At 40.6% G+C, this 25,162-nt stretch overlaps 1 protein-coding gene across 1 annotated transcript in view; it reads left to right on the plus strand.

Annotated features, from left to right (window-relative positions):
• The window catches only part of CEP128 (centrosomal protein 128), a 2,208,485-nt gene that overhangs the window by 221,944 nt on the left and 1,961,379 nt on the right, over positions 1-25,162 (plus strand). The window contains exon 5 of the mRNA XM_044074035.1: positions 8,235-8,361. Coding sequence (XP_043929970.1) covers positions 8,235-8,361 — 127 coding nt within the window. The remainder of the gene's footprint in view (positions 1-8,234; positions 8,362-25,162) is intronic.

Below are 25,162 nucleotides of genomic sequence, written 5' to 3' on the forward strand. Positions count from 1 at the left end.
TTATTTTGTTCAATTTACCCCAAACCAACTGCACTGTACCAACCATTCCTTCTCCATTCTTGCACCCAGACTCTGGCAGTCCCTCCCCTCAACTAAAATAAGTCTACTGTTTCCCCAACTCAAAAGACACCTGAATAAAAAATCTGACTGTAAATGCTTTTACACTGGACACGTAACCCAACTTCCCTATCACCTGCGTCGCTAATACTTTATCCTCTGTTTTCCCCTGCTGCTTCCCTCTCATATTTACAACAAAAATTATTTTTTTTTCTACCATGTTAATAATAATTATATATTGTTTCAATTGGCTATGGGTTTTCTACCTTCTGTGATAACTCTGTTTGTGAAATAGTTCTGTTTTATTTTTTGTGGATTTCTTTACCTGGGCTGTGTCTGCAAATGGTCCTTTGTGAATAGCATGCTACCCTGATAGACTAAATAAATAAATGGTGTACTATACTAACATATGTTGTAATTCCTACTATCCAAACACCCTAAATCACACTAACAATAATTGTCTGTAGCTTGCTGCTCTTTTCTATTAAATGCGATTAGATCAGTGTTTCCGAACCTGGGGTCCGTACGATAAACTGAAGGGGTCCGCGAGCTCATTTGCACCCACCTGGCTTTCGGGCATCATCCATGACCCGACCCTGTGGAGAAAGAAAAGTTACGCCGCTCATCCGCAATTTATTTAAAGAAAAAAAAAAAAAAAACAAGAAAGAAACTTCCTGTTTGCAGCTGAGCAGTGGCTAAGCAGCTGCTTGCCCTTAGTTTTTAGAGGAGAAGAAGGAACAATTTCTGTTTGTGGTTGATGCTGAGCAGCTGCTCATTTGCCCTGTGTTTTCTGCCAGCAGTTAGAACTTGGAGGGAAATTTAAACAGCTGTTCTCTTCCCTCCAAGTAAGACATGTCCCGTATTTATGTTGGTTGCTGTATGGGTATGGGTATGGGTCTGCTCTCTCCCTTTTGCCATCAAATTGAAATTAATGCAGAGTTGATGATCAAGTGGGACGATCTTGTTGACAGAACTTGAAGGTATTTTTTTTTTTATCAAGGCTTTAATAAGAAGCGGTGCCTGATGTTCGCAGTGTGTGCCAGATTTTTGCCTTATTTGGTCTGTTTCGCATAAAATGGGGTTTCTCAGGGAAATCATTGAGGACTGAAGAAAATGGCATACTTTTGAGCTTTAGATTTCATATGTTTCAGAAAATTCATATTAATTCAAAACCTTCTGTTCTATCAACTTTCTAAGTTTATGAGAGCAATATTTAAAATGTATCCTTAGCTTTGGCATTTTGTTCCCCACATTATGATAGGGTTTGTCCATATTTCTTGCGCTGAAGTGGTTGAGAGGTATTGTGTGTGTGTGTGTGTGTGTGTGTGTGTGTGTGTGTGTGTATGTATGTGTGTGTAAGAGGGAGGCAGGTAGAGGTAGGTGTGTGTGTGTGTGTGTGTGTGTGTGTGTGTGTGTGTGTGTGTGTGTGTGTGTGTGTGTGTGTGTGTGTGTAAGAGGGAGGAGGGAGGGAGGTGTGTGTGTATGTATGTGTGTGCTTAAGAGGGAGACAGGTGTGTGTGTGTGTGTGTGTGTGTGTGTGTGTGTGTGTGTGTGTGTGTGTGTGTGTGTGTGTGTGTGTGTGTGTGTAAGATGGAAAGAGGAGTGTGTAAGAGGTAGGCAGAATACTCTTCAGCTGTCCAGGTTTTTGCAGAATGTCCATATTTTTGCCTCATATTTTCAGTCTGTTTCTAATAAAATTGTGTTTTTCTGGAAAATACCTGGCAAATCATTGATGAGTGAAATCAGAAAATAATAGCAGACATTTGAGCATCAGACTTCATAGCCTTCAGAAAAATTGTACTAATGCAAAACTTGTTGTTCTATTAACTTTCTGAATTTACAAGACCATAAATTAAAATGTGTCCTTAGTTTTGGCTCTCTGTCACCCCCCCCCCCCCCCCCATTATGGCAGGTGCATTTTTCAAGAAATTTAGTTTCAAGTGCATTTTCAAGGAATTGTGAGATTCAAGGGAAGAGAAGTTTACTGCTGCTCATGCTAAGTTTGTTTACAATGTGCAACAGATTTGTTTAGCTAGTTAGCAAATAGCATCACTGTTGTGGCGCAGCCTTTTAAAGCTGTGTTAGTAGTACAACAGGTAGCATGATTGCATTTTAGTACTGAAGGCTGTGAGTTCTACTCCCGCATCATATTGCTGGATTGTTGATACTGTTTTGCAGTTTTAGGGGGTGGGTACTGAAGTCCTGAGTACGTCTTATTTTGGATGAGAGGCCTAGTAACTATGAACCTGTTTTCAGTTTGCCATCCATGCAATATTACCAGCTTAACATTTTTTTAAGAAGGCAATTTGTTCTTCAAGGGCAGCAGGCACTGAACTTGTAGATGAAACACTGAAATAAAGTTGTTTGCTAGCAGCAACCTTTTCATTAGTTACAGATCTCTTTAAGGTGGAATTATTCAGATGACTTACTTCTGCAGAGATTGTGCATATTGACTGATATTGGTGGATTGTAATGACAGAAGTGTGAGTGGCCCTTTATGGTTGAAAGTTTCTCATTTGGGCGGTTTTGTCATTATTGGTTCATGTTTTTTTCACTGCTTATTAGGAAAATGTGCAGAACTATACATTTAAAACACGTACTACCAAGTGGTGCTGTATTATACAAGGGAGATAATTTAATTATTGTGTATTAAAATGTAATTGCAGAATCAGGAAGGTAAATCAAAGAACTTTTGCATACTCCTAAAAATGTTCGCAAGGGACCTATGCTTTGAAAACAGTCCAAAGGTAAACTTCATCCACCACTGGCCAGATGCATTTTCTTTGAATGTGAGTTTCAAAGCTGTTTCAGTGAATGTGAGTTTCAAAGGCAGACAAGTTGTAATGTTAAGTCTGTTTTCATTGAGACTATATTACTTTGTTTAGCTTTAGCAAATGTCCATCAGTGTTTGTGCTATAAAATTTGAAATACAAGTTTTAAATTCACTCTAAACATCTGTAATTATTGTAGAAGTAAAGCAGAAAACAGTATGCACGCTGATAATTTTGAACAGTGTTTGACAACTGGGGAGAATTAGCCAAGTAATGGGACACTGAAATGGCTGCATGGTGGTGGGGGGCTGATTGTGGGGTTTGGGGGTTGATCCAAATGTAACGTATGTATATCGCCACCGATAGGGGTCCGTCAAATTTTTTTCATTTATAAAAGGGGTCCTCCAGCTTGCAAAGCTTCGGAACCACTGGATTAGATTAAACAAATTTTAGATTAAATTCCCAGATATTTTTTGAATAGATACGTTTGATCAAAGAGTCATTTTTATCTCACCAGTACACAAGTGTGTGTGTGTGTGTGTGTGTGTGTGTGTGTGTGTGTGTGTGTGTGTGTGTGTGTATATATATATACTTCAGATATCACAGGTCCGGCTGGGAATTGATCATGTATTTTACAAGTCACTTTTTTCTACAAAAATCCTTCACATGGTCTGTGTCTCATCTGAGATTCCTTTTTCTTCAAACAATTATAGCACCTCTACATCACTTGTTATGAATGGAAACCTCAGATGTTTCTGGATGCATTAAAATGGTAAAGCCCTCCTTTACAAGCAGCTTACTAAGGCAGTATATGCTCTAATTATGGTACAACCTACTAAAGACCTAATTCTGCTAGCTTTTGAAGTGAGCTAAATTATATGCAATGAATAATGGTGACAAACTTATTGAAAATCGGGTTCTTTCAGTCCGTTTCTGTAAAGCAGTGCTATATTTCAGAATATTACTTTACATGGATCTAGTCATGTTCTTTGTCTGTTACCAAGAATGTAGTATGCATGATTTGTATTATATGTCAGCGATTCTTACTTGTTTAACATGACTGTATAACTAGGCAGACAGAATTCAGTAACTGATATTCCTGTTCAAGCTTGCTGTCTCTTATCAGTTTAATAGTGTATTCTTTTAACAGTCCTTGGCCATCAGAATCATTTTGCACAATACATTCAGTTTCATACTCAAGGATATCTACTGTTTGCCTGTCTCATAACTGCAGTATATTCCTTTAGTTTAGAAACACATATAAAAAATCCATTTAAAGAGAGAGCTGCACTTTACATGTTCATAGAAAATAACATTGTCCCTTATGCATCTTAAGTTGCCTTTTCCCCTTCTTTATAGATTTTTTACAGTTCTTTCTTTCTTAAAATTGTCCACGTATAGCTTTTTGTTTCATTTACTCAACTGTCTTCTCCCAAATAACCACATCCTGTATTAGTCAAGCTCTGCACACATATAAGATCTTTTCTGTGGTTTGGGATGCACAGAGCATGAGCTTTGGAATGTTCAAGAAAGATATAATGCATAAGGCTGAGGAGGGTGGAAAAGACTGAAAACTGTCTAGCTGCATGAAGATGGGAATAAAAAAGGTAGGAAGAAAGTGCATCAGGAGAAGGGGAATGGGTGAGTGTAGTAAGAGAAGTGACAGCAGCTCTGTTGAACTGAAGAATCAGATAGCTTGTACAAAGCAGTGATCTGTGTTGGGAGACTAATGGCTCATGTAGTAGTTAAGTGAATGCAATGTGTACTTCATAGAATGTGCAACAGATTTAAATAGTTGAAGGAGCTGCCAGACCAGCATAAAATAATTCTTTAAAGGCATTAGGATAGCACATAATGACTTGAACAGAAACTCGATCATTGGAGCTGACAAAATGAGGAAACCCAAGAACTGGTAGAGGCCTGAACCACATTTTAAGACCTGTTTTCTTTAAAAAAAATAGAGACAGGGTACATGCTAGGGAGAGAGGGAGGAGAGTAAGTATGAGCAGTGGACAGGTGGACTAATGCCTTAGCCAGGAAGGTAATACAGGACAAATCCTTGCTGCTGAGGAGTGAGAGATCCCTGGGTTTAGATTAGTTGCCCCTTATAGTTAGAAGGCTATTCATAGTGCTTGATGGGCTTTTGATAAGGCTATATATCCTCTCCTTGAATTTGAAGTGTGATAGAATGTAGGCTGGTTATGGTTGTGCTGTTGCCCATGTAGTGTACAGGGCAGTTAGTCTCACTTCAATCCTGTGTGAGTAATGGAAGAAGTCTTACACAGTAGTTTAACCAAATTCATGTATACCCTTGACCTAGCTGTTGGATAAGAAGATAGCGTTACAACTGAGATTTTTTTCCTTTCTTGTTTTCTACAGTTCTGTGTCTTGGTTGCAAGTTGTGAATAATTTTAACGGCATTTGCTCTGATTTCAGCAAGACCTCTGCCATTGTCACATGGAGGCTTTTAACTCGCTTAAGCCTAAAATGCCTTTTCTGTATGCTTCCAATTGATATTATACCCTCTTATAGTGTCCAGAACTTTATTTTTGTCTGTCTTCTTTGAATAAGTGACGTCCCAGCTAGTAATAAGCAATATTCGAAAGGGAAGGAGTTATTAACAAAACGACACTAACCTTGTTTAGTCTGTGATGTCTTGCAGTGGAGAAATTAATCTTTGCCACTTACTATTCATATTTTCATATTTAGATTAATATTTTCATAACCAAGAGACCTATATTTTATTGCGGTGTATGGTTTGAAACACCAATGTGGGATACAGGATAATTCACTGAAAATGCTTGTTTATATCACATTATACTGAAAATATTGCTAGTTGTTTGTTAATAATTATAAAAAAATAAGCAATATTCCATATATACTTAGTAATTCAAAAACCAAGTGACTTACAAACTGTTGAATGACATTAGGAGAACCTTAGATGTTATTGAAGAAAACTGTCTTTAATACTTTTAGTGTAAGTTGCACATATTGAGCGATATACAGTATTATTTGTAATACTAATTATACAATCTAAACCTATGTTGTTAACAAAAATGTTCTAATAATGTCTAGGTTATATAGTTTTTAAGATATGAAAATGTTTTTGTGAACGTTTAGAAAAAATATAATTTGAGTTTTGTGTACATTATAATATATTGCAGTGTTTATGGAAGACTATTAACGCACTATTATCACTCTAAAGAATATTTCATACTGACATAATTGCTATGTGTACTGGTCTTACTGATAACATTGTTAACTTGTATGGTTTTAATAGCTTTTGTTGTTCACATACTATTTACATTTGATTATTTTATGCTTTTTAAGTTTATTTTTAAGATTCACTCATTTGAGCTGGAAATTATTGGTAGAAAACTCTTTATATGCTTATTTCATTGGCCTGTGGTCTTGGTTAGTGTTAAACTTGTTTTTTCTGAGTGTATTTAAGCCTTGCATTTGCGCGAGTCTTGGCTCATTTATCCAGAGCTGCTCATTGCTTGGCAACAACATAAGAGACTTTGAGTGATTTTGCAGGCATATGAAGCCATCAGAGGCTAAGAAAACAAATCTAAGTGTAATTATTAGGTTAGGCTTGTAAAGGCTCTTGATCTGTTAGCCTAGTAATCTTCTATGAACCTGTAAGAAAATGCTCTAGAATGCAAGATGTATGTATGTTGCTGGATGTGTGACATTCCACACCACGTATGTGTTAATGAGCTAAGTAAGCCAAAAGGCTTGGGGGAAAGGGGACTCAAGTTGGTATTGTGAACTCAAATAACTGACATTTAGAGAAGAGAGTAATGCTTAGAGAGAGTATTGTAGTAAGATATGGGTGACCAGCAGGTAGTTTGTCCAGTTTAGCATATTTGCATCAGACAGAACATTGCAATTGCAGAATTGTACTAACCTGCTTACTGGTGCAGCAGTTTGTGACTGGAGGAGTCTTCTTTCAGCATGAGTAGTTGTCAGGCAGATGACATATAACAATATAATATAAAAAATACTTTGTGTTCTTTTTTTGCATGTGGGTGATATCCTGGGGTTGGAAAGTTTGGACAGCATATCTGGTAAAGAGTGATGACTATATGGAGATGACAATTACACCTAAGCTTTGTCATCCCACCCAATGTTAAATGGGACTGCTGAAGGCCATTCAGATGCTGTACTGTATTATGAGGCGGTAGACTTAAAAAAATACTCCATTCTTTCACTGTGCCAAGGTATTGGTAATGTCATATGCCAGAAGTACTGCGTTGGGCTTTGAAATCTTTAACACAGGCAAACATCTAACTGATGGGGAGACTACAAAGAAATGCTTTTTGTCTGGATGACAAGATATGAAATTAAAAATGTTGATAAAAGTACTTTTCACAGACAGAGTGTTGGGCATCTGGATCAGTTACCAGTGAGTGATTGGTGGTAGCTTAATGGAAAGGAGGGTACAGGGGAGTTTGAGCTGAGGTGTAGGGGAGTGAAGCCCTTCTAGAGAAATGTTTTTATTCTTGTAGGATGCAAGACATTTTCTTAATGGGACAATTGGTTGGGGACATATGGCTGAACTTTAGTTCAGTTGCATAGACACATGGCTGTGGCAAATTCACTGTGGCACAGATTGGCACACAGCACTGCCCACAGCTGCAATAATCAAATGTAGGGGGGAGGGGTAACTCGATTATGTGCGATTTGTCTAACCTGGATCTTCCTCAAATGAACAGCTGGAGACTGGTTGCATTATTGTGGGAGTCTGGCTACCAATAGTGAGCTTGAGATGGCTGGAGGATGGACTGGTTCAGTTGCTCAGGGTCTAGTTTCACCAGTCAGCTGGTTAGGTAAATCATTAGACTTCAGTTTGCTTGTATTGTCATTATGACCACTGTCTTGCACTAGCACTTCCATGGTTGTTAATGTCTGTCATTTGACGCAGAGAGTTAGGACAGTCAGTTGTAGTTCCTGTGGTATAGGGTTTCATTCCCTCAGCCCTTGTTTTCCTATTTTGTGATGGGGGGGGGTCACAACCAAACATTCCTTCCAGATCCCCCAGAAAAGAGAGTGTGTGTGTCCAGTTGCCCAACCTGTTTAACAAATGGATATTATTATTATGGATCATATTCTACTTTGTCATCATAAATTGAACTGCAGTTTATTTAATCAGTTGCACTAATTTTTAAATGTCCTGTCCAATAAATAAGCTTAATCTACCACCATGACAGCTGGCATATTTATTGAAATTATTTGTGAAAACATGGTTTTAGTGAGTTCTGCCATAAAGCAGACCTTCAGATGGCGTATGAGGTATGCTAGGCTTCTCATATATTGGCAATGTAATGTTTTGAGACAGTGTTTTTTTTTGTCTGTTTACTTGCTAACACTAAAGTACTACTGTTGTGTAATATTTAAATGCAGCTAAGAGAGAACCTGGAGCAGTCAGTTGACCAGTTAAGAAGCCAGCGTCTGCGCAGAAATTTGGGGGCCAGAAGTTCATCTCTTTCAACTCTGCACACAAGTGACCTTGATGGAGAAACAAGTGCTGGTAAGCTGCCTGCTTATTTGTTGTTACATTGTCTGTATCTTGTGTGGCTCTTTTTTTTTTTTTCAGATTCTTGAAAAATGTAAAAGAATATCAGCCCCTGTTATTCCTACATATTGGAGGGACAGGCTCATAACCCAGAGACCGCCCATGCTATGGAATAGACTTCCCATACATGTCAAGCAGAGCACCTCACTGGCCTTCTTCAAGAGAAATCTTGATGAGTGGATGGGAAATAGAAAATTCACCCTGGGGATCACTCCAGTGGCTGTACTCGACAGAGGCACTGGGAACTAAGGTCGGGTGGCACGATGCCAGGGTAATCCAATGGGCTAGGCTTGTAAAGGCTCCAGGACCGTTAGCCTAGTACACACCTATGAGCCTATGTTCCAAGAGTTCAGAATCACTGTTTTTTTCTCTTCTTTTCTCTGTATTTCTGTATGCTGGTTACTAATACATCAATCTTTCTTTGTATAACGTAGGTGAAGTTGCACTTCCCCATGGATTGTGGAACATGATCGTTTAAAAAATAAAACCTCAGAGAATGCCTTTATAAACATCCCAAGCTTGCATTCTTTTGCAACCACCTACACATTCAGAGGTTGTTGGTATGCTCATGAGTAATAGTTACTACTCTTGTCTTCTTTAGGAATGATTACTGTAACAACAAGGCTTAACTCTTAGGTTGCATCTACTTTACCTGTCTCTTCATACAGGTCAGACTTTCATCAGCATTACTGTGTTCCATGTAAAAGCCTTGACTGGTCGTTTGTAAACATTCTGTGGAACATTCATAGATGGCCAAAGCTCTCTGATGTATCCAGCATTGCTAGGAACCAATTTCATTTCTTTAAGCTGATTTCAGTGTTTTACCTACATCAGAGTGCTCGATTATTTTTGGCAGTGAAAGGGTCATACTTTTTTTTCCTTTTGAGATCTGCACACAGATTTTAAATTAATACAGCAGTTTGGCTGTGGTAAGTTATTGCCAGCCTTTAAACCCAAAGTTTCTGTGTTTATGACTGTTTCACTTATCAGGAAAAGGATGGGATGGAGTTAGAAAAAAACTAGGACACCAAGTGTAATATCATTAATGGAAAACACCCTAGAACTAAAACAAAAATCTTTTTTTTTTTTTTTTTTTTTTTTTTTTTTTTTATACTCTATCTTTGTTTCCTGACCTATTTTAACACCTCAAAATCACTCTAAGTGCTTTATTTGCAGTTTTAGCCTGTTTTCCCACAATATGGCTACCAATGGGGCTTGATGTATCAATGTGATCTTGTTCTCCCTCAACACTTTCTCTTTTCCATAATGCTTTGTATGACTCATGCCAGACATAAGGAAGTAGCTTTGAATTCCCATGCCACTGGCATATAATGGAATTTGTGTGAGTCACTGTTATTTTCTTTACCTTCTGTAAAAGGACTGCTTCTTTACTGTCTCTAGTCACTCTCATTTATGTTTGGCTCAGACCTTGTTTTACACTATGCTTAGAAGTTGTCCAGCTACAGCCAGAAATGTAACTAAATTGCAGGCCTTTGTTCAGGGTTTTCTTTTGTAATCTGAGAGGTGCCATGTAGACAGCTGGCCCCAGAAAGCCTCCACACCCTCTCCTCGCTGGATCCCCAAGCTTCTTCTGACACCTCCCTGGAGCAGCCCCCCCCCCCCCCCAGGAGGTTCCTTGGAAGAGGTTATGTAAAAGGAGGCAAACTGGTTCCCTTGCAGAATCACTTACTATGGATACTGGTTCCAAGGAAGGAGAATGGGCTCCAAAATCGCCACCTGACGAGGTCTTCTTTGGAGACCTTCTTGAAATCCTTATTCAGAGGGGTGGTTGGTCTGCCTAAAACCCTTCCCCGGAGGAATCTGTACTGTTGGAGGCTTTTGGGTCCTGCCCATGTACTACCTGGATGCCCCCCCCCACCGGCTGACCCACTTATTCAGATGATATTGTTGAGGGCTTGGAAGGAATCAGATATAGTGAAACCTATCCCAAAATGCGCAGACAAAATTTTAAGTGCCCTTGTTGACAAATCGTTCTGGACCCAGAGTATCCCCGTGGATGCCATGCTTCTTGCAGCAGCCACCAAGAAGGAGCTGTCTCAGGAAAGCTCCTCTGTCCACCCACCAAATAGAGAATTCCAGGCATCGGACAGGTTTGGCAAAAGAGTCTCATGCCTCATCTGCCTTTGTGCTCAGGGCATTGACCGATTTGTCGCACTTTACCAGGCTACAAAGGGACTTAGTTGAATAACTTTCTAGCTGGTCCCGGCATCCATGTCTGCTGAGGAACAGGAGTCTTTTTCCTCTATGCTGGCCACCCTACATTTTTTAGCCAGTGCATCCATAATGCTAATCTCTTATGCTGTGGAGGGTATCTCAAGAGCAGATGGTTCCATCATTGCCTATGGTGTCATGCCTGGATGAGGCTGTGCGATTTTGTGGAGCTTTTCAAACAGTCCTTTATTAATGCCCCTTTCAATGGCTCCACCTTATCCTGTCTACCATCAGAAGCCGTTTTTCTACACCACAACAGACCTTTTCCAGGAACCAGCATGGGAATAAGAAGACATGATTTCAGAAGTCATGGGTTCCTTTCCAGGACACTCAAGGGGACTCCCCCCACCCGGGCAGAAGAGAATATAGTCAAAATGGAAGACACTGCCCAAGCAGCTGAGGGGGTCTGCAAAATCAGCGGTTGTGGGAAACTTTCCAGGACAAGCCCTTCCAGCAGTCCTGAACAGTTGCCCAACTGCTCTCCTCTGGAAACAGTCTGGGGACATTTCTTCTTGCACCCAGAAGCCTGGGAGGCCATCACAAATGGCAAATGAGAGCTACAGATTGTATCCAGAGGATACTTCATTCTTTTTTCCAAAACTCATAAATAAAAACATCACCTCCCCAGTGTTCCACCAAATCAGATGGAGGATGTGGCCCAGGAATTAAAAACATTGCCGCAAAAAAAAGAGTCATCCAAGAGGTCTCCTCTGATCATATCAGATCGGGGGTTTACCCCATATTCTTTTTAGTAAGCAAGAAGACAGGGGACTTGCAACCGTTCTTGGATCTTACCTCTCTGAGCAAGTCATTGAAACACTCCAAGTTCAGAATGGGCACAATTCAGTCCATCTTACCTCTCCCGAAGATGAGTGAGTGGATGTACTCTGTAGACCTAAAGGATGCATACTACCATACAAAAATGGACAGGCACTCCAGGTGTTTTTTGGGGTTCAGGTTGGGAATCAGTCACTACCAGTTCAGGGCACTTCCGTTTGGTCTCACCACAACCCACAGGGGTTATTCACCAAATGTCTAGCAGTGGTTGTAGTTCATCTCCAAATGCAAGTTTATCAGATATTTCCATACCTGGATGACTGGCTTCTGACTGCTCCAACCAGGCATCTAGTCCTTCAGGCCAGGGATTATTTTCTCAAGTTGGCCCCCATCCTAGGGATAACCGTCAATGTACAGAAGTCTCAGTTGTACCCAGTACAAGCCATTGACTTCATTGGGCCCTGCCTGGAAACCAGAACATCTTATGCTTACCTCACGACAGACAGGGTATCAACTTGAGTTTCTCATCAGCCATATTTTGGACATTCCAAAACCTTCAGCCAGTCTAGTTTTCGGTGCATTAGGCTCAGTGGCGGCCACCATAACCCTTCTGCCCAAGGTCCGTTTTCACATGCGGATATTACAATGGACCTTAGCGGTTCAGTGGTCACTTCTCAGAAATCCTTTGAAGTTTTCCATCAGTCTGTCTCGTGTGTGCAAGGAGTCTTTGCTTTGGTGGCTTCACTTTACAGAAGTTACTCAGACACTCATTTGTTCTTCTTCTATCCCCAAATGCCATGTAGACCACAGACACCTCCTAATTTGGGTAGGGCAGCATTGTCTGGATCAGGCAGTCCAAGGCACATGGAAGATCCAAGAGACCATGTTGCATATTGGTGTAAGGGTGATGAGAGCGGTTCTTCTAGTGTTGCAAGAACTCAACAGTTTTCTACCTCTGGGGACTATTGCATTCCAAACGGACAGTATGTCAGTTGAGGGGGACTAGGTCTTGCCCCTTATGTTGATAAGCAATGAGAGTGTGGCAGGGGTGATTTGTACCAACCACTTTCTGGTAGCAATGCACATTCCGGAAGAGTCCAACATATTAGCCGACAGGATCAACTGAGTGTCACTGTTGCCTCACTAGTGGTCCCTGAATCAGTCGATGGCAGACATGATCCTCCAGAAATGCGGTCATCCTTGCTGCAATCTCTTTGCATCCCCATTCAACAACAAATGCAGCAGCTATTTTGCCATGATCCCTCCGCAGGGACAGTCCACCAGGGATGCTCTTGTCCATGCTTGGCCCTCCCGTCTTCTCTATACCTTTCCTCTTCTGTTAATTCCCAAGTTTCTACAGAAAGCTGTCAGGTTGCAAAGCAAAGTAATCCTCATTGCCCCAGTTTGGCCTCGACAAACCTGGTTCACCTTTCTTTGGTCTCACCTGGTTTGCCCTTTTTCCCTCCACTGAGATTGGATCCAGGTTTAGATCTTCTTTCTCATCCATCGAGGCATCCACACCCAGACATTCAGGGCCTGAAATTAACCACATAGCTTCTCCACTTCTGATGATGGCAAGATTACCCAGGCTGTCTTCCCCCATTTGAGAAATTTTGATTCCTCTCATATGTCTTCAGTGCACAAAATTTACAAGAGTAAATGGAAGAGATTTTCCTTTTGGGCTGAACACAAAATGATAGATCCTTTTACAGCCCCAGTGGCAGTAGTACTAGATTTTTTGGCTTCCCTTTTCAAGGATGGAGCTAGTTATTCTACTGTCAAAGTTCATCTAGCTGCTATATCCAATTTTTATGTGGTTTTGACTCTTTATCACTTGCTTTTTCTAAACTGTGTACAGCATTTTTTAGGAGCACTTCCCTGCTCCGACTTCCAATGAAAGATCTTACTCCCCTGTGGAATCTGACTATGATTTTGCAAACTTTGGTCCATCCCCCCTTTGAACCCTCAGCATCAGTGAATTTGAAATTTCTGTCCTGGAAGAGACTGTTTTTAGTAGCTAATTACATCTGCCAGAAGGGTGTCTGAACTTCAAGCCCTTTTGGCAAAATTTCCATATTTGATTTTCCACAAGGACAGAGTGACCCTGCTTACTAATCCTTCTTTTTTACAAAAAGTGGCTAAGGAGGAAAACATTAATCAGTCCATTAATCTTCCAGTCTTTTTTCCTGATTATCAAAACAAAGGGGAATACACTGTGCATTTGCTCGATGTACATAGGCAGCTTAGTTTTTATATATGTAGAACCAAACCTTTTAGGAAATTTGATCAGTTTGTCTCTTTTTCAGATGCAAAGAAAGGCAGAGCTGTTACCAAAGTTACACTAGGGAGATGGTCGAAAAACTGCATTACCTCTATCTACTCTTTCAAAAATATTCCTTTACCAGTGTGAATAAAGGCCCGTTCTACAAGGTCTATGGCTACGTCTCAGGCTTTTTGATCTAGAGTCTCAGTTGAAGACCTTTGTGCTGCTGCTGCTTTGTCAAATCCACACACCTTTGTTTTGCATTACAAATTGGACATCACATCTAGGAGTAGAAGTGCTTTTGGTTCTGCTGTACTCTGGGATATCCTTCAAGCTTTAACGTGCTTTAGCGCGAATTAGCGCGGAGTTGCCACTAGAGCAGCATCGGGCAGCGCCGGTTAAACTCTTTCTGGCTCCAGAAAGTCTGTTCTTCAATTTTTCCCTTAGAACTGCTCTGTTAGGAACCTAAACCGTTTACACCTTCACTAAAAAGTGCAGCACTTGTTCCAAATAGCTTTTTCTTCTCAAAAAGCTCAGCACTTGTCTTATAAGCATATCTCTTGTCTTGTAAGCATTCTCTTTGCAGGTCAAGCACTCCTATATTATACAAATCTCTCACTAGCAAAACCCCCCAGGAGTGCCCACTTCCCTGCTAAGCCCACTACTTTTCTGTCTCATACCAACTCATAATTCTTTCTAGCATGTCGAAGGGTCAGATGCTGGCATCCTCTCCTGCCCAGTTGGTGAATCTGGGAATTCTGAGACAATGTTACAATTGCCTCATGTACACGGACAACCCTCTCCTCCTCCCACGTAACACTAACACTTGTGAGAGATGCAGCTATTTAGCCAGACTGGAGGCTGAGCTCTCTCAACTCAGGACTGGCAAGACCAGGCAGGAGGAGAAGGCAACTGCACACACCACAATACCAGTCTCACATAACTCAACCACACCACTGAATCAAACACATAAACACACTAAGACATACTCGGAGGCTCTGAGTAAAATTTACCTAAACAGCAGAGGCCTCCAAAGCAGACACCCAAGCAACTGCAAACTCAATACACCACACAAACAACACATAAACAACAAAATCGGTGTGCAAAGCAGTCACTGCCCTTAAGGCCAAATACAACACCAAACATACTTGTCATAGGTGACTCCATAGTCAGACACACTGACGTCCCGCTCACCAGACTGAGTAAGGAGAAGGTCACAGTAAGCTGCCTGTCGGGCGCTAGAATCCGCCACATAACGCAAGCACTCAGGTCTCTCAACAGCAGGTACAAGTACGACTCAGTCATTGTCCACGCTGGTGTCAACGACCTGAGACGTACCTCCTTGGACTACATGAAAAGAGACATTGAGGAGCTCTCTGATTATGTAGCCCAGGCAGGTATGACCCTGACCTTGAGCAGTATCCTACCTTCACCTAGAATGATGCCACAATACAGTGATAAGATGATCAGCTTTAATAATTGGCTTAAATTCTGGTGTCATTCAAAGGGGATCCAATGTCTGTCTGCCTGGGATGACATGCTGGACAAGCCACGCTGCTTCGCAAGGGACGGCTTGCACCTGTCACCCCTAGGCTTCCGGATATTGGCAAAGGCTCTTGCCACCCCCATAGTGCCTTTTTTAGGCAAGGCTCAAATTCTAAACCTACCACCCTAGAACACAAAAAAGGAAAAAACTAAGGGTAATGCTGCTCAATGCCAGAAGTCTCAATCTCAAGATGCACGCACTCGAGGCCCTTCTCAGTATGGAGAACATTGATGTCTGTGCTGTGACAGAAACCTGGTTCAAGGCTCCTGAGAGCACCCCAGCACTATCAGGTTTCACCTCATATCATGCGTTCCGGCCCCAAAATCCGGACAACACCAAGAAAGGAGGGGGGGTGTCCATATTCATAAAGGACACCCACACCTCAAGGTTGGTGGCAACGCACGATGCATCGGAGACCATCCAGGTGCAGTTAACCATAGGCAAGACTGCTCTGCAATTTGTAGCATGTTACAGGCCACCCTCTCAAACTCAGGAACCTCACATGGCCTTCCTGAAAACATTGGAGGGGATAAATGTATCTCCAAATACCATCATACTAGGTGACTTCAACTACCCTAATATAGACTGGGAACACTACTCAAGCCCAAACACTCTAGCCCAAAGGTTCCTGGAGTTCATAAACTCAAATGCCATGGAACAACTAGTCACCATCCCCACAAGAGGAGAAAACATACTTGATCTCATCATCACGAACATGGGATCACAATGTTCAACACCGGAAGTATACCCCTCACTGGTGAGATCAGATCATAAACTAATCTCGCTGGAGGTCCTCATCTCGCCCCCACCTGAAATAAAAAAGACCACAGTGAAAAACCTCTCAAAAGCCGACTTCACACTTCTAAAAACTAGTGTGGTCTCCTTTAAGGCCCCTGAGCCAGTGGCAAACATTACTCAAACCGCTGAATCACTTACAAATGCCTTCTACCAGCACCTACAGGACTGCATGGATCAGGCAATCCCAAACAAAACTAAGACTCTTTGTACCAAAGGCAAGCGTCCAGTCTGGTGGACCCCAGCCATAAACAAGCTCTACAACAAAAGGAGGAAGCTACTACAAGATAGAGCAAAATCCTTGAAAGGTAAGACACCTTTGATCATTATAAGTAAAAAACTAAGAGCTCTCATAAAATCATCCAAGGCAAATTTTGAGAGAAAAATCGCCAAGGACTCAAAAGACAATCATAAGGCCTTCTTTAGCTATGTTAGAAACCTAGGAGGAAACTCCCAGATATGCTCAGAATTAGTTCAAAATGATGTGAAGATTACTGAACCTACACATATTGCCAACATACTGGCTGACAGGTTCAGTGCAAACTCCCCCCCCCCCAAAAGGAGAGATATCTATACCAGGGGATTGTAGCCCCCCAAACATCTCCAACGCCCAGGTGAGAACTGCTCTCTCCAAGGCAAAAACACAGCATCCATGGGACCGGATGGTGTCCCCGGCTGTGTGCTCCATGAACTCAATGAGGAATTAAACCCGCAGTTAGGACAGCTGTTTAATCTTAGCCTCACCTCAGGATACGTACCCAAGGAGTGGCGCACGGCGACTGTGGTCCCACTTCACAAGGGCGGTGCCTCCACCGACCCTGGAAATTACCGTCCCATTAGCTTGACAAGCCTTATCTGCAAAGCCATGGAGAGGATCATAATGGAACTCATAAATAAAGAGATAGGGAACTTGCAGACTTTGGATCCAACCCAGTTTGGCTTTGTCAAAGGCAGATCATGCCTTTTAAACTTGGTTGACTTTTTCGAGACAGTCACCAAGGCCATTGATGAGGGAAAGGCAGTCCATACAGCCTACCTCGACCTGGCAAAGGCCTTAGACACAATACCCCACTCAGGTATCATCGAAAACTCATCAGCTTGAATGTAAACCCATACATCACAAGATGGGTTGCAAACTGGCTAAGTGACAGAACCCACAGGGTCAGAGTTGCTGGAGCCATGTCAGACTCAAAGCCTGTCACAAGTGGTGTCCCACAGGGCTCAGTCCTGGGTCCACTCTTGTTCGGCATCTACTTTTCTGAAGTACAAGCAAACACAGGAGGGTTATGGCTGACAAAGTTTGCAGATGACTGCAAACTGGGCGCCATAGTCGAAAACACATCTGACACAGATATCCTTCAGAAGGGCCTCACAGAAACAGATAACTGGTGCCAGAGCCATGGCCTAAAGTTAAACGCCAAGAAATGCATAGTCATACCCTTCGGGAAAAACAAAGTTACCCCTAGCTACCATATAGGTGGAAATCCACTGAGCACAGAAGAAGTCATCAGGGATCTGGGGACCCAGGTTGACAGTAGCCTTTCTTTTGACACTCATGTTGCTAAAGTAGTTGGGAAAACCTTCTACATTGCCCACCTGATCATGAAGGGATTCACATCTAGATCAAGGGAGGTCATCGTCCCCCTGTACTCATCACTCATTAGACCTATGATTGAGTACAATGCCCCATTCGGAATGTATCTGACCCGACACCTGCAGCAGCTGGAAAGGCCCCAAAAGTTCCTCACCAAAAGGATAAAGGGTCTCAAATATGTCTTATGCTGCCCGACTGAAAGAACTCCAGCTCTATTCAGTCTCATACCACTTGCTCAGAGGTGACCTGTGCCTGACATATAAGGCCATGTCAAACCCAGATTTGATGAATATGCTTCACCTCAAAAAATCTAGATCCCTCAGAACCACAAGGGCGGGAGACTTAAACCTTGACACGGTTATTAATAGAACGTGCTGGAGGGACAGATTCATCACCCAGAGACTCCCTATGCTGTGGAACAAAATCCCGATACATGTGAGGCAGAGCACCTCGCTGGCCTTGTTCAAGAGGAATTCTGACCAATGGATGGGAGATCGCAGATATACCCCAAGGATTACTTCAGTGTCACTGCTTGACAGAGGCACAGCAAAATAATAGGCATAGTTTTATTTAAACTAAAGGGGTGGCGAAAGCCAGATAACTATGGGCTAGGCTTATAAATGCCCTTGGGCAGATAGCCTAGTATGAACCTATGAACCTATGAATGAGGGCCACCCTGGATTCTAGTAGCTGGGGACTCTGTCCCACAAGTTAATGAAATGAAGTGGACAACATCAGATAAAGAAGTTATGTTCTTACCATAATATTCCATCTGTGTTGTCCATCTTCATTGCCATTAACTTTCTTGTCCCACTTCCCCGTATCCAATTTTCTGGGAAGCCTGGTAGAATTTCAAAGGAATTTCTATTCCTTCTTTTGAGCTCCTAATGTTCCTTCTTATAGATATGGATATACGTTTTTGATCTGTGTGTTTCTTTAAGGGTATGATAATGTCTTATGTGTTATGCCTTTTTGGCAAACTGGATCTGAGGTATTCTGGAGGAGCGGGGCATAATGGATAGGGAGGGGGATCTCAAGTCAGGAAGCTCAAGCTAAAAAAAAAAAAAAAAAAAAAAGGCAGTCGGTCAGTTCCAAGGATCGGAACCGATACCCACAGGTTAATGGAAATGAAAATGGACAACACTGAAGGAAAGCTATGGTAACATAACTTCTTTTTTCTGGATATTCCATTCGGCCTCATTTTGTTAGGTCTTGTTGGACAGTTGTCACAAATTGCTAAAAAAATCTTTTTTCTTTTTCCTTACTAGAATTTCTGTCTTAGGATTCTGGCATGGTGGCAACATTGGTTTTACTTTGCTTTTATATTTGTCAGTGACTAGCTCTACTTGACAAATACTCCGTAGTTCAGGCAAATTCTTAATTTTCTTTTTCTCAGAGCTTAACATTTCCCAGTTGGACTAAGTTATGCACTTCTTGATAGTATCAGCACCAAACTGGCTGTAATCATGCTTTGTAGATCAGTCTGTGTGTAAGAAGTAATGAATAGAACAGTAATCTGATGTTGAAAGCGGTTCTTGTACATATGATATTATTCAGGTTAATAAACAGTAACTCTAAGTTATTTTTCCTATACTTGGAAAATGGTTTAGTTGCTTAAGAAGTTTCATGGTAACCAAGCTCAAAAACTGAGGTGTGTTAGTTGAACCAGCAATGCAGTTCACCCAGCTTGCCTTAAGTTAATTGAAATAACTTATTAAACTGCTGGTGTGCTAACCAAGCTTTATGCTAATGCTTCCAAAAAATCTATCGAATTGCTCAGAGTTCATACTATGTGTATGGTAGTAGGCAGTTATCTGTATATTTGCCTTTTTTGTTCAAATGATTAATATCCACAGCAATTATTTCGATCTTGATCAAGAAACACCCAAATCAATTTTATGGAATTAAGCAGAAAATAATGCCATGCCTCCCCCCTGCACTTCTTTTTTTGTAATTAAGAAAATGGGCATGTATAGTATCCTGGGCTTTTGAAATGACTGTTAGTCTAAAATCATTCTGTGTGATCCATACCGGAACCTTCTTTTATTCTTTTGTTTTTTAATTGCCAAGGCCCTTTGGATTTATGTAATATGCTTTTATAGTATAACTTGTCCCGGTTGTTGTGAGTTGCTTGCATTTATAAGTATGTAATAACCTTTTTTTTTTCAGCCAATAATTTCTCACCATTATAGCTCAAGTGTAGTCTGTGTTTGCAAAAATTGTATTATCTGCCACTTCCTTTTCCCAGGTAGTGACAACCTTGAAGTCCTTCACAAGACAGTATCTACACAGCCAATTCATAAATAGCCTTGACTTTGTAAAAAGTATGACCACTGTGTCAGGTTAAAGTCATTATGTCATTCCATATAATCTTTCCACTGAAAGTTTGACAGTGTTTTGTTATTTTTATAACTTGACTTTTGTTGTATCATTTAGGGAGCTATGTCTAATGTCATTTTGTCTGGCATAAGTAAATATCAAGTCCTATGCATCTCTACATGAGATGTTAACCTAAGAACTTGCTTGTATACTCCAGTTAACTTCATACCAGGCAATAACAAGTGATAATAGTTTATCATTGAATCTCAGCAGTTGGCCTTTCTGTTTAACCTTCAAATTGCCCTAGGCCAAAACCCGTCTTTTATTTGTAGCAGTGAAATTTTCTGTATTAATAATCATTTTGGATAGCAAGTTTGACTTTTCAGTATTGCTCAAGGATAAATCTTGACAGGTGGAGAACTCTCCTTCAAGAGCTCTGTGTTTTGTGTTTCTTTACTTGCAGTACATCTTCTTTATCAGCGTTGTATGGGTCATCTGAGTGTTTGTAACCAGTCACCCTTTTGCATAATCCTCTGATCCTTTTATATCACTGTTGGGATCTCTTGCCAAGGATAGCCCAACATCCGGTCAGTATACCAAAGCCTTTAGATCTTGTATGCACCATATGTCACGTGTGCTCCCTGTACAGGATATAGGGCCTAAAGGTGAAGTACAGATGCAGTTACTCAGAACTTTTTTGCTGGCAGTCCGAATGCCATCATTGCTCATCGGTCTGAACACCCTTTTGCTATGCTGAATACCTAGCCATTAGAAAAGTGCCCAGTCGGGGTCTTTTTTTCTTCGATATTACTCTTTTTTTTGGTTACTTAAGAGTTCATGTCATCCAAGAAGGGAAGATGTCAGTGTGGGAGACGGATTCCCCATAAGGATCATCACAAACAGTGTTATTTTTGTCTGGGTGCTTCCCTTGACCATACGTCCTATAACATTTGTAAAGCATTTGTGTCTAAGTCTCTTGGAAGTTGGTTGTTTTTCCTGGCCATTGGTCTCAAAAAGCAGAGGCTTACACTGTTAACCCAAGGCAGCATGAAAGAAATCTTGGCTGGATTCTTTGGCTGTCCAGCCACCACTGGATGTTTCTCTAGAAGTGGGGGATAGCTCTGTAAGCTGTCCATTGTCTACATTGGATTCTTTTGCCACAAACACGTCAGAGGCTGGCATGGATGCTTCCTTTTGCACATCCTCTGAAGCTTTGCAGGCAACATCGAAGGTGAACCATGGTGGATCATCTCAGTGGACCCTAGAGGAATTCCACAGATTTTGGTCGGGGAAGAGGTTCCAAGTACTCTTGGTGAATCTTGTCAAGATTTGGAATTCCTGGTGTGTGGTAGGCTGATGTCCCTACCAAGAAAAAGCAGAAGCCTAAGAATACTTCTGTATGCCATAAGGATCCTCAAAGGGAATGGCAGGAGTTTACTCAGGGCCTGTTTAATGCCTTAATGGCCCTGAAGCTTCCTAAGAGGTTGCTGTGCCTCCTCTCCCGTGGACTTCTGCTCTTTCCAAATGGGATATGGAGCCGAAATCCTTTGATGAGGATTTGAGTCTGAAGATGGGTTCCTGTCCTACTCTTCCCAGATGCCTCCGCCTTTGGCTTATAGTTCTGATGATGAAGAATCTGTGAATCCCAAGTCTCCTTTTGAGGAACTGTCCTTTGGAGACACTATAGCTAGAATGATGAAATGCTTTAAGTGGGATTATTCTCAAGTGCCTGATATCCAGAAAACTAATTATGAGCTACTTCAAGTGGACACGCCTAAAACTTCTGCAGTACAGCCTGTATTGTCTGCTTTGCTAGACACCTTTATACTGTAGCTGCTTCTAAGTCTCCTGATTCTCAGCCTATTGCTCCAAAGAAACCTGACAGATTCTAGGAACAGCAAAACACGTACAGTCTCAGGCACAAGAACGGCAGCAACAGTTGTAAAAAACAAAATCTTTTATTTAAATAAAACTATGGATGAGCGCTTTCGCGTATTACTACGCTTCTTCAGATCAAAGACTAAGAAACAAGCCATCTTATTTAAACACATTCAAATTGTTCAATTAATTCAATTAATTCAAATACTCCAATAGCGAATAACCAAAAAGTAGGGTGGATCATCAGTTAATTAATTGAAACACATCTTTGAGTTCTCCTAGAACTACCTGTGCCTAAAAAACTTGCCAAATAAAGTGACAGTAATTTGATAAGAAGAATATATAACAAAGGCATCCTATATCAGTGGCAAACATTGATAAGATGTTCAAATATGTTTAAATACACGACTAATAAAGCCTCCTCATATAAATCAAATTAAGCTCATATATAAAAACTATAAATAACTATAAATAAAATTGCAAAATAGTACATCATCCAAAGATATAAAGCCTGTATAAAATACATGTATATATACATATATAAATATAGATAATGCCTACAAACAGATAGATAAAGATATACAAATACAAAAATACATAAGTGCAAAATTACTATGATATATATATGCATGAAGACATATAATATAAACGTATTTATGTACAAAATGCTGAACCTAAAACTCATGGAAGTAAATAGATGTGACTAACACAATAATGCATAAGATATTATTTACGAGATTTTAATACAGATCGTAGGGAAACATAATTATTAAGGCCTGGAGGGTAGTGGGCTCTCAACCTAAAGACCCATCCAAGTTCTTTACTCTCTAAATAATTCATATAGTCTCCCCTTCGCTGATTCTGGGGAATAATCTGGAGTACCCTGAATACAAAACCATGTTCTTTATAAATAGAGATATGTTTAGCTAGGGCATTCAGCTGATTGTTATTCCTTATATCATATAAATGGTTGTATATCCTATGTTTAAGTTTCCTTTTAGTCATGCCCAAATAAAATGCAGGGCAAGAATGGCATATTGCTAAATAAATGAGACCTGAGGTGTCACAATTAGCAGTAAACCTAGGGGTAAAAGAAAAATCTAAATTAGGGTGTATAAAATTTTGCAATGTTGATATATAACCACAATAATTGCATTTCCTGCATGGATAGGTCCCAGTTTCTTGTGATATACTCCTGCCCATTGTGCTAATATCTCTTAGTCTAGTATTATGATCAATACAAAGCAATCTTTTCAAATTTTTATTATTCCTAAACACAAGTCTGGGTGTAGCCCCTACTATATTTAGTACTTTATCATCTAGGGTTAAAATACCCCAGTGTTTGGAAATGATTTTCTTAATATTTAGACTGTCATTTGTATATGTAGTTACAAACATGGCTTTACTAGAAAAAGTAGTATTAGCCCTAATTCCATGGCCTGTATTAATAATAATTTGATTTTCTGAATTTTTAGGCTCTCCCAATACTTCAGATTTAATACGCCTTATTAACTTAGCATCATAACCTCTTTCTATGAAAATAAGTTCCATTTTCTCTAATTCCATATTCAGATTCATAGGATCTTTACATAATTTCAATAATCTTTGAAATTGGCATCTCACTATCCCTTTAAAGATATGACGAGGATGCATACTGTCATATCGTAATATAGCATTCTTCCAACAAGTCTTCCTGTGCAGAGAAGACAATAACCTGTTATTTTGAATGCTAAGATTTACATCAAGGAAACTTATGGTGTCATGTGAAGTTTCTGTGGTAAACCTTAAGAAACTAGTTGTAGTTTCCAAGTATGATACAAACAAAAGAAAATCTTGCTCACTTCCATCCCAAATCACAAGGACATCGTCCACAAAACGCTTATATACCAAGCATTTTTTGAAAGATTCATGACTGAATAAAAATTCTTTTTCCCACTGGTGAACCACTAGATTGGCATATGTATTCGCGCAGGGGGTGCCCATGGCAACCCCTGCTAGTTGTAAGAACATTTGCTCTTTGAAACAAAAAACATTGTTGTTTAAGACCAAATCTAGCAGCTGGCAAATCAATAGCTGCATATTGCAGTCTATTGATGGTGAGGCTTGTAATAATTCTCTAATTAGATCAATGCCCTTGTCGTTTGGGATACAAGTGAACAAGTTCTGGACATCCATGGTTATTAAGAGATGCCTATCTCTGCATAACTCAACTTCCAGGCTATCTAGAAATTCCAGAAGTTGGTAGGTGTCCTTTAAGACCGTCTGGATATTATTAACAAGGGGTCTCGAACATTTTTCTAAATAGATGGAAATATTTTCCGTACTCCATCCATCTCCCGAAACTATGGGACGTATGGGAGGTGGATATATCCCTTTGTGCATTTTTGGTAGTCCCTTTATGACTGGGAGTCGAGGATGGCTAGTATGAAAAAACTCATATAATTCTTTGCTGATCTGTCGACACATCAATAAATCATACAGTGTGTCATTAATATCTCTAAGTATTTTATCTAAATCTTTTTCATTTATGCTTTTATATGTTAAGTGGTCACTAAGCATGGACTGCATATACCTATCATAATCTTCCCTATTGAGCAACACAATCCCTCCCCCTTTGTCTGCGGGTCTGATAGCAATGGAGCTGTCTTGTGTTAATTTCTTCAGGGACATGTTCTCCTGCTTAGACATGTTAAAATATAAACATTTCTTATTTCCATCCAGGAAATAAGTATACATATCCCGCTCACATAACTTAACAAAAGTTTCAACAACCCCAGATATTGGAGGAGAAAAAGTACTCCTACGTTTAAATAAACAAGCACTCTGTGTACATAAATTTTCAGAAACACCTGTCTCATCTCTATAAAATAACAATTTAAGAGCTATACTTCTGGCAAAAAGCCGTAAGTCTGTTAATAGGTTGTTTAATGTGCTACCTTGAGAAGGGATAAAGGAAAGACCTTTATCTAGCACACTGGAGTCAGTCGAAGTGAGTACCAACCTTGAGAGATTGAAAAACAAGTGTTCCGTCACCTGAATCTCCTTCTTTGCGGATAATGGCTCTCTCCTGAGAGTTTCCGTTTCCTCCTGTCCCAATTCTGTGATCTGTCCCTCGGTATCGCTGGCTTCTTGATTGGTAAAGGTAAAAAATCAGAAGCACAAGGTAGAGCTGTATGTTTCCTTATCGCTCCTAGATCTCTTCTAAACGTGGTAACATTTTCCGCCTCCTGGTTAGGTTGTGGTGTAGATGCCTCGTTGGCATCTACCTGACAGATTCTATAAGGTTCCTGAAGCTTTTCAATTCTTATTTAAGTGTCCTTCTGCTGATCATGCAGTGGTGTCAGTCTCCTCT

Source organism: Protopterus annectens, chromosome 6.part0 (assembly GCF_019279795.1).
Source record: "Protopterus annectens isolate FY-2018-M chromosome 6.part0, PAN1.0, whole genome shotgun sequence".
In the NCBI taxonomy this organism is placed as follows: domain Eukaryota; kingdom Metazoa; phylum Chordata; order Ceratodontiformes; family Protopteridae; genus Protopterus; species Protopterus annectens.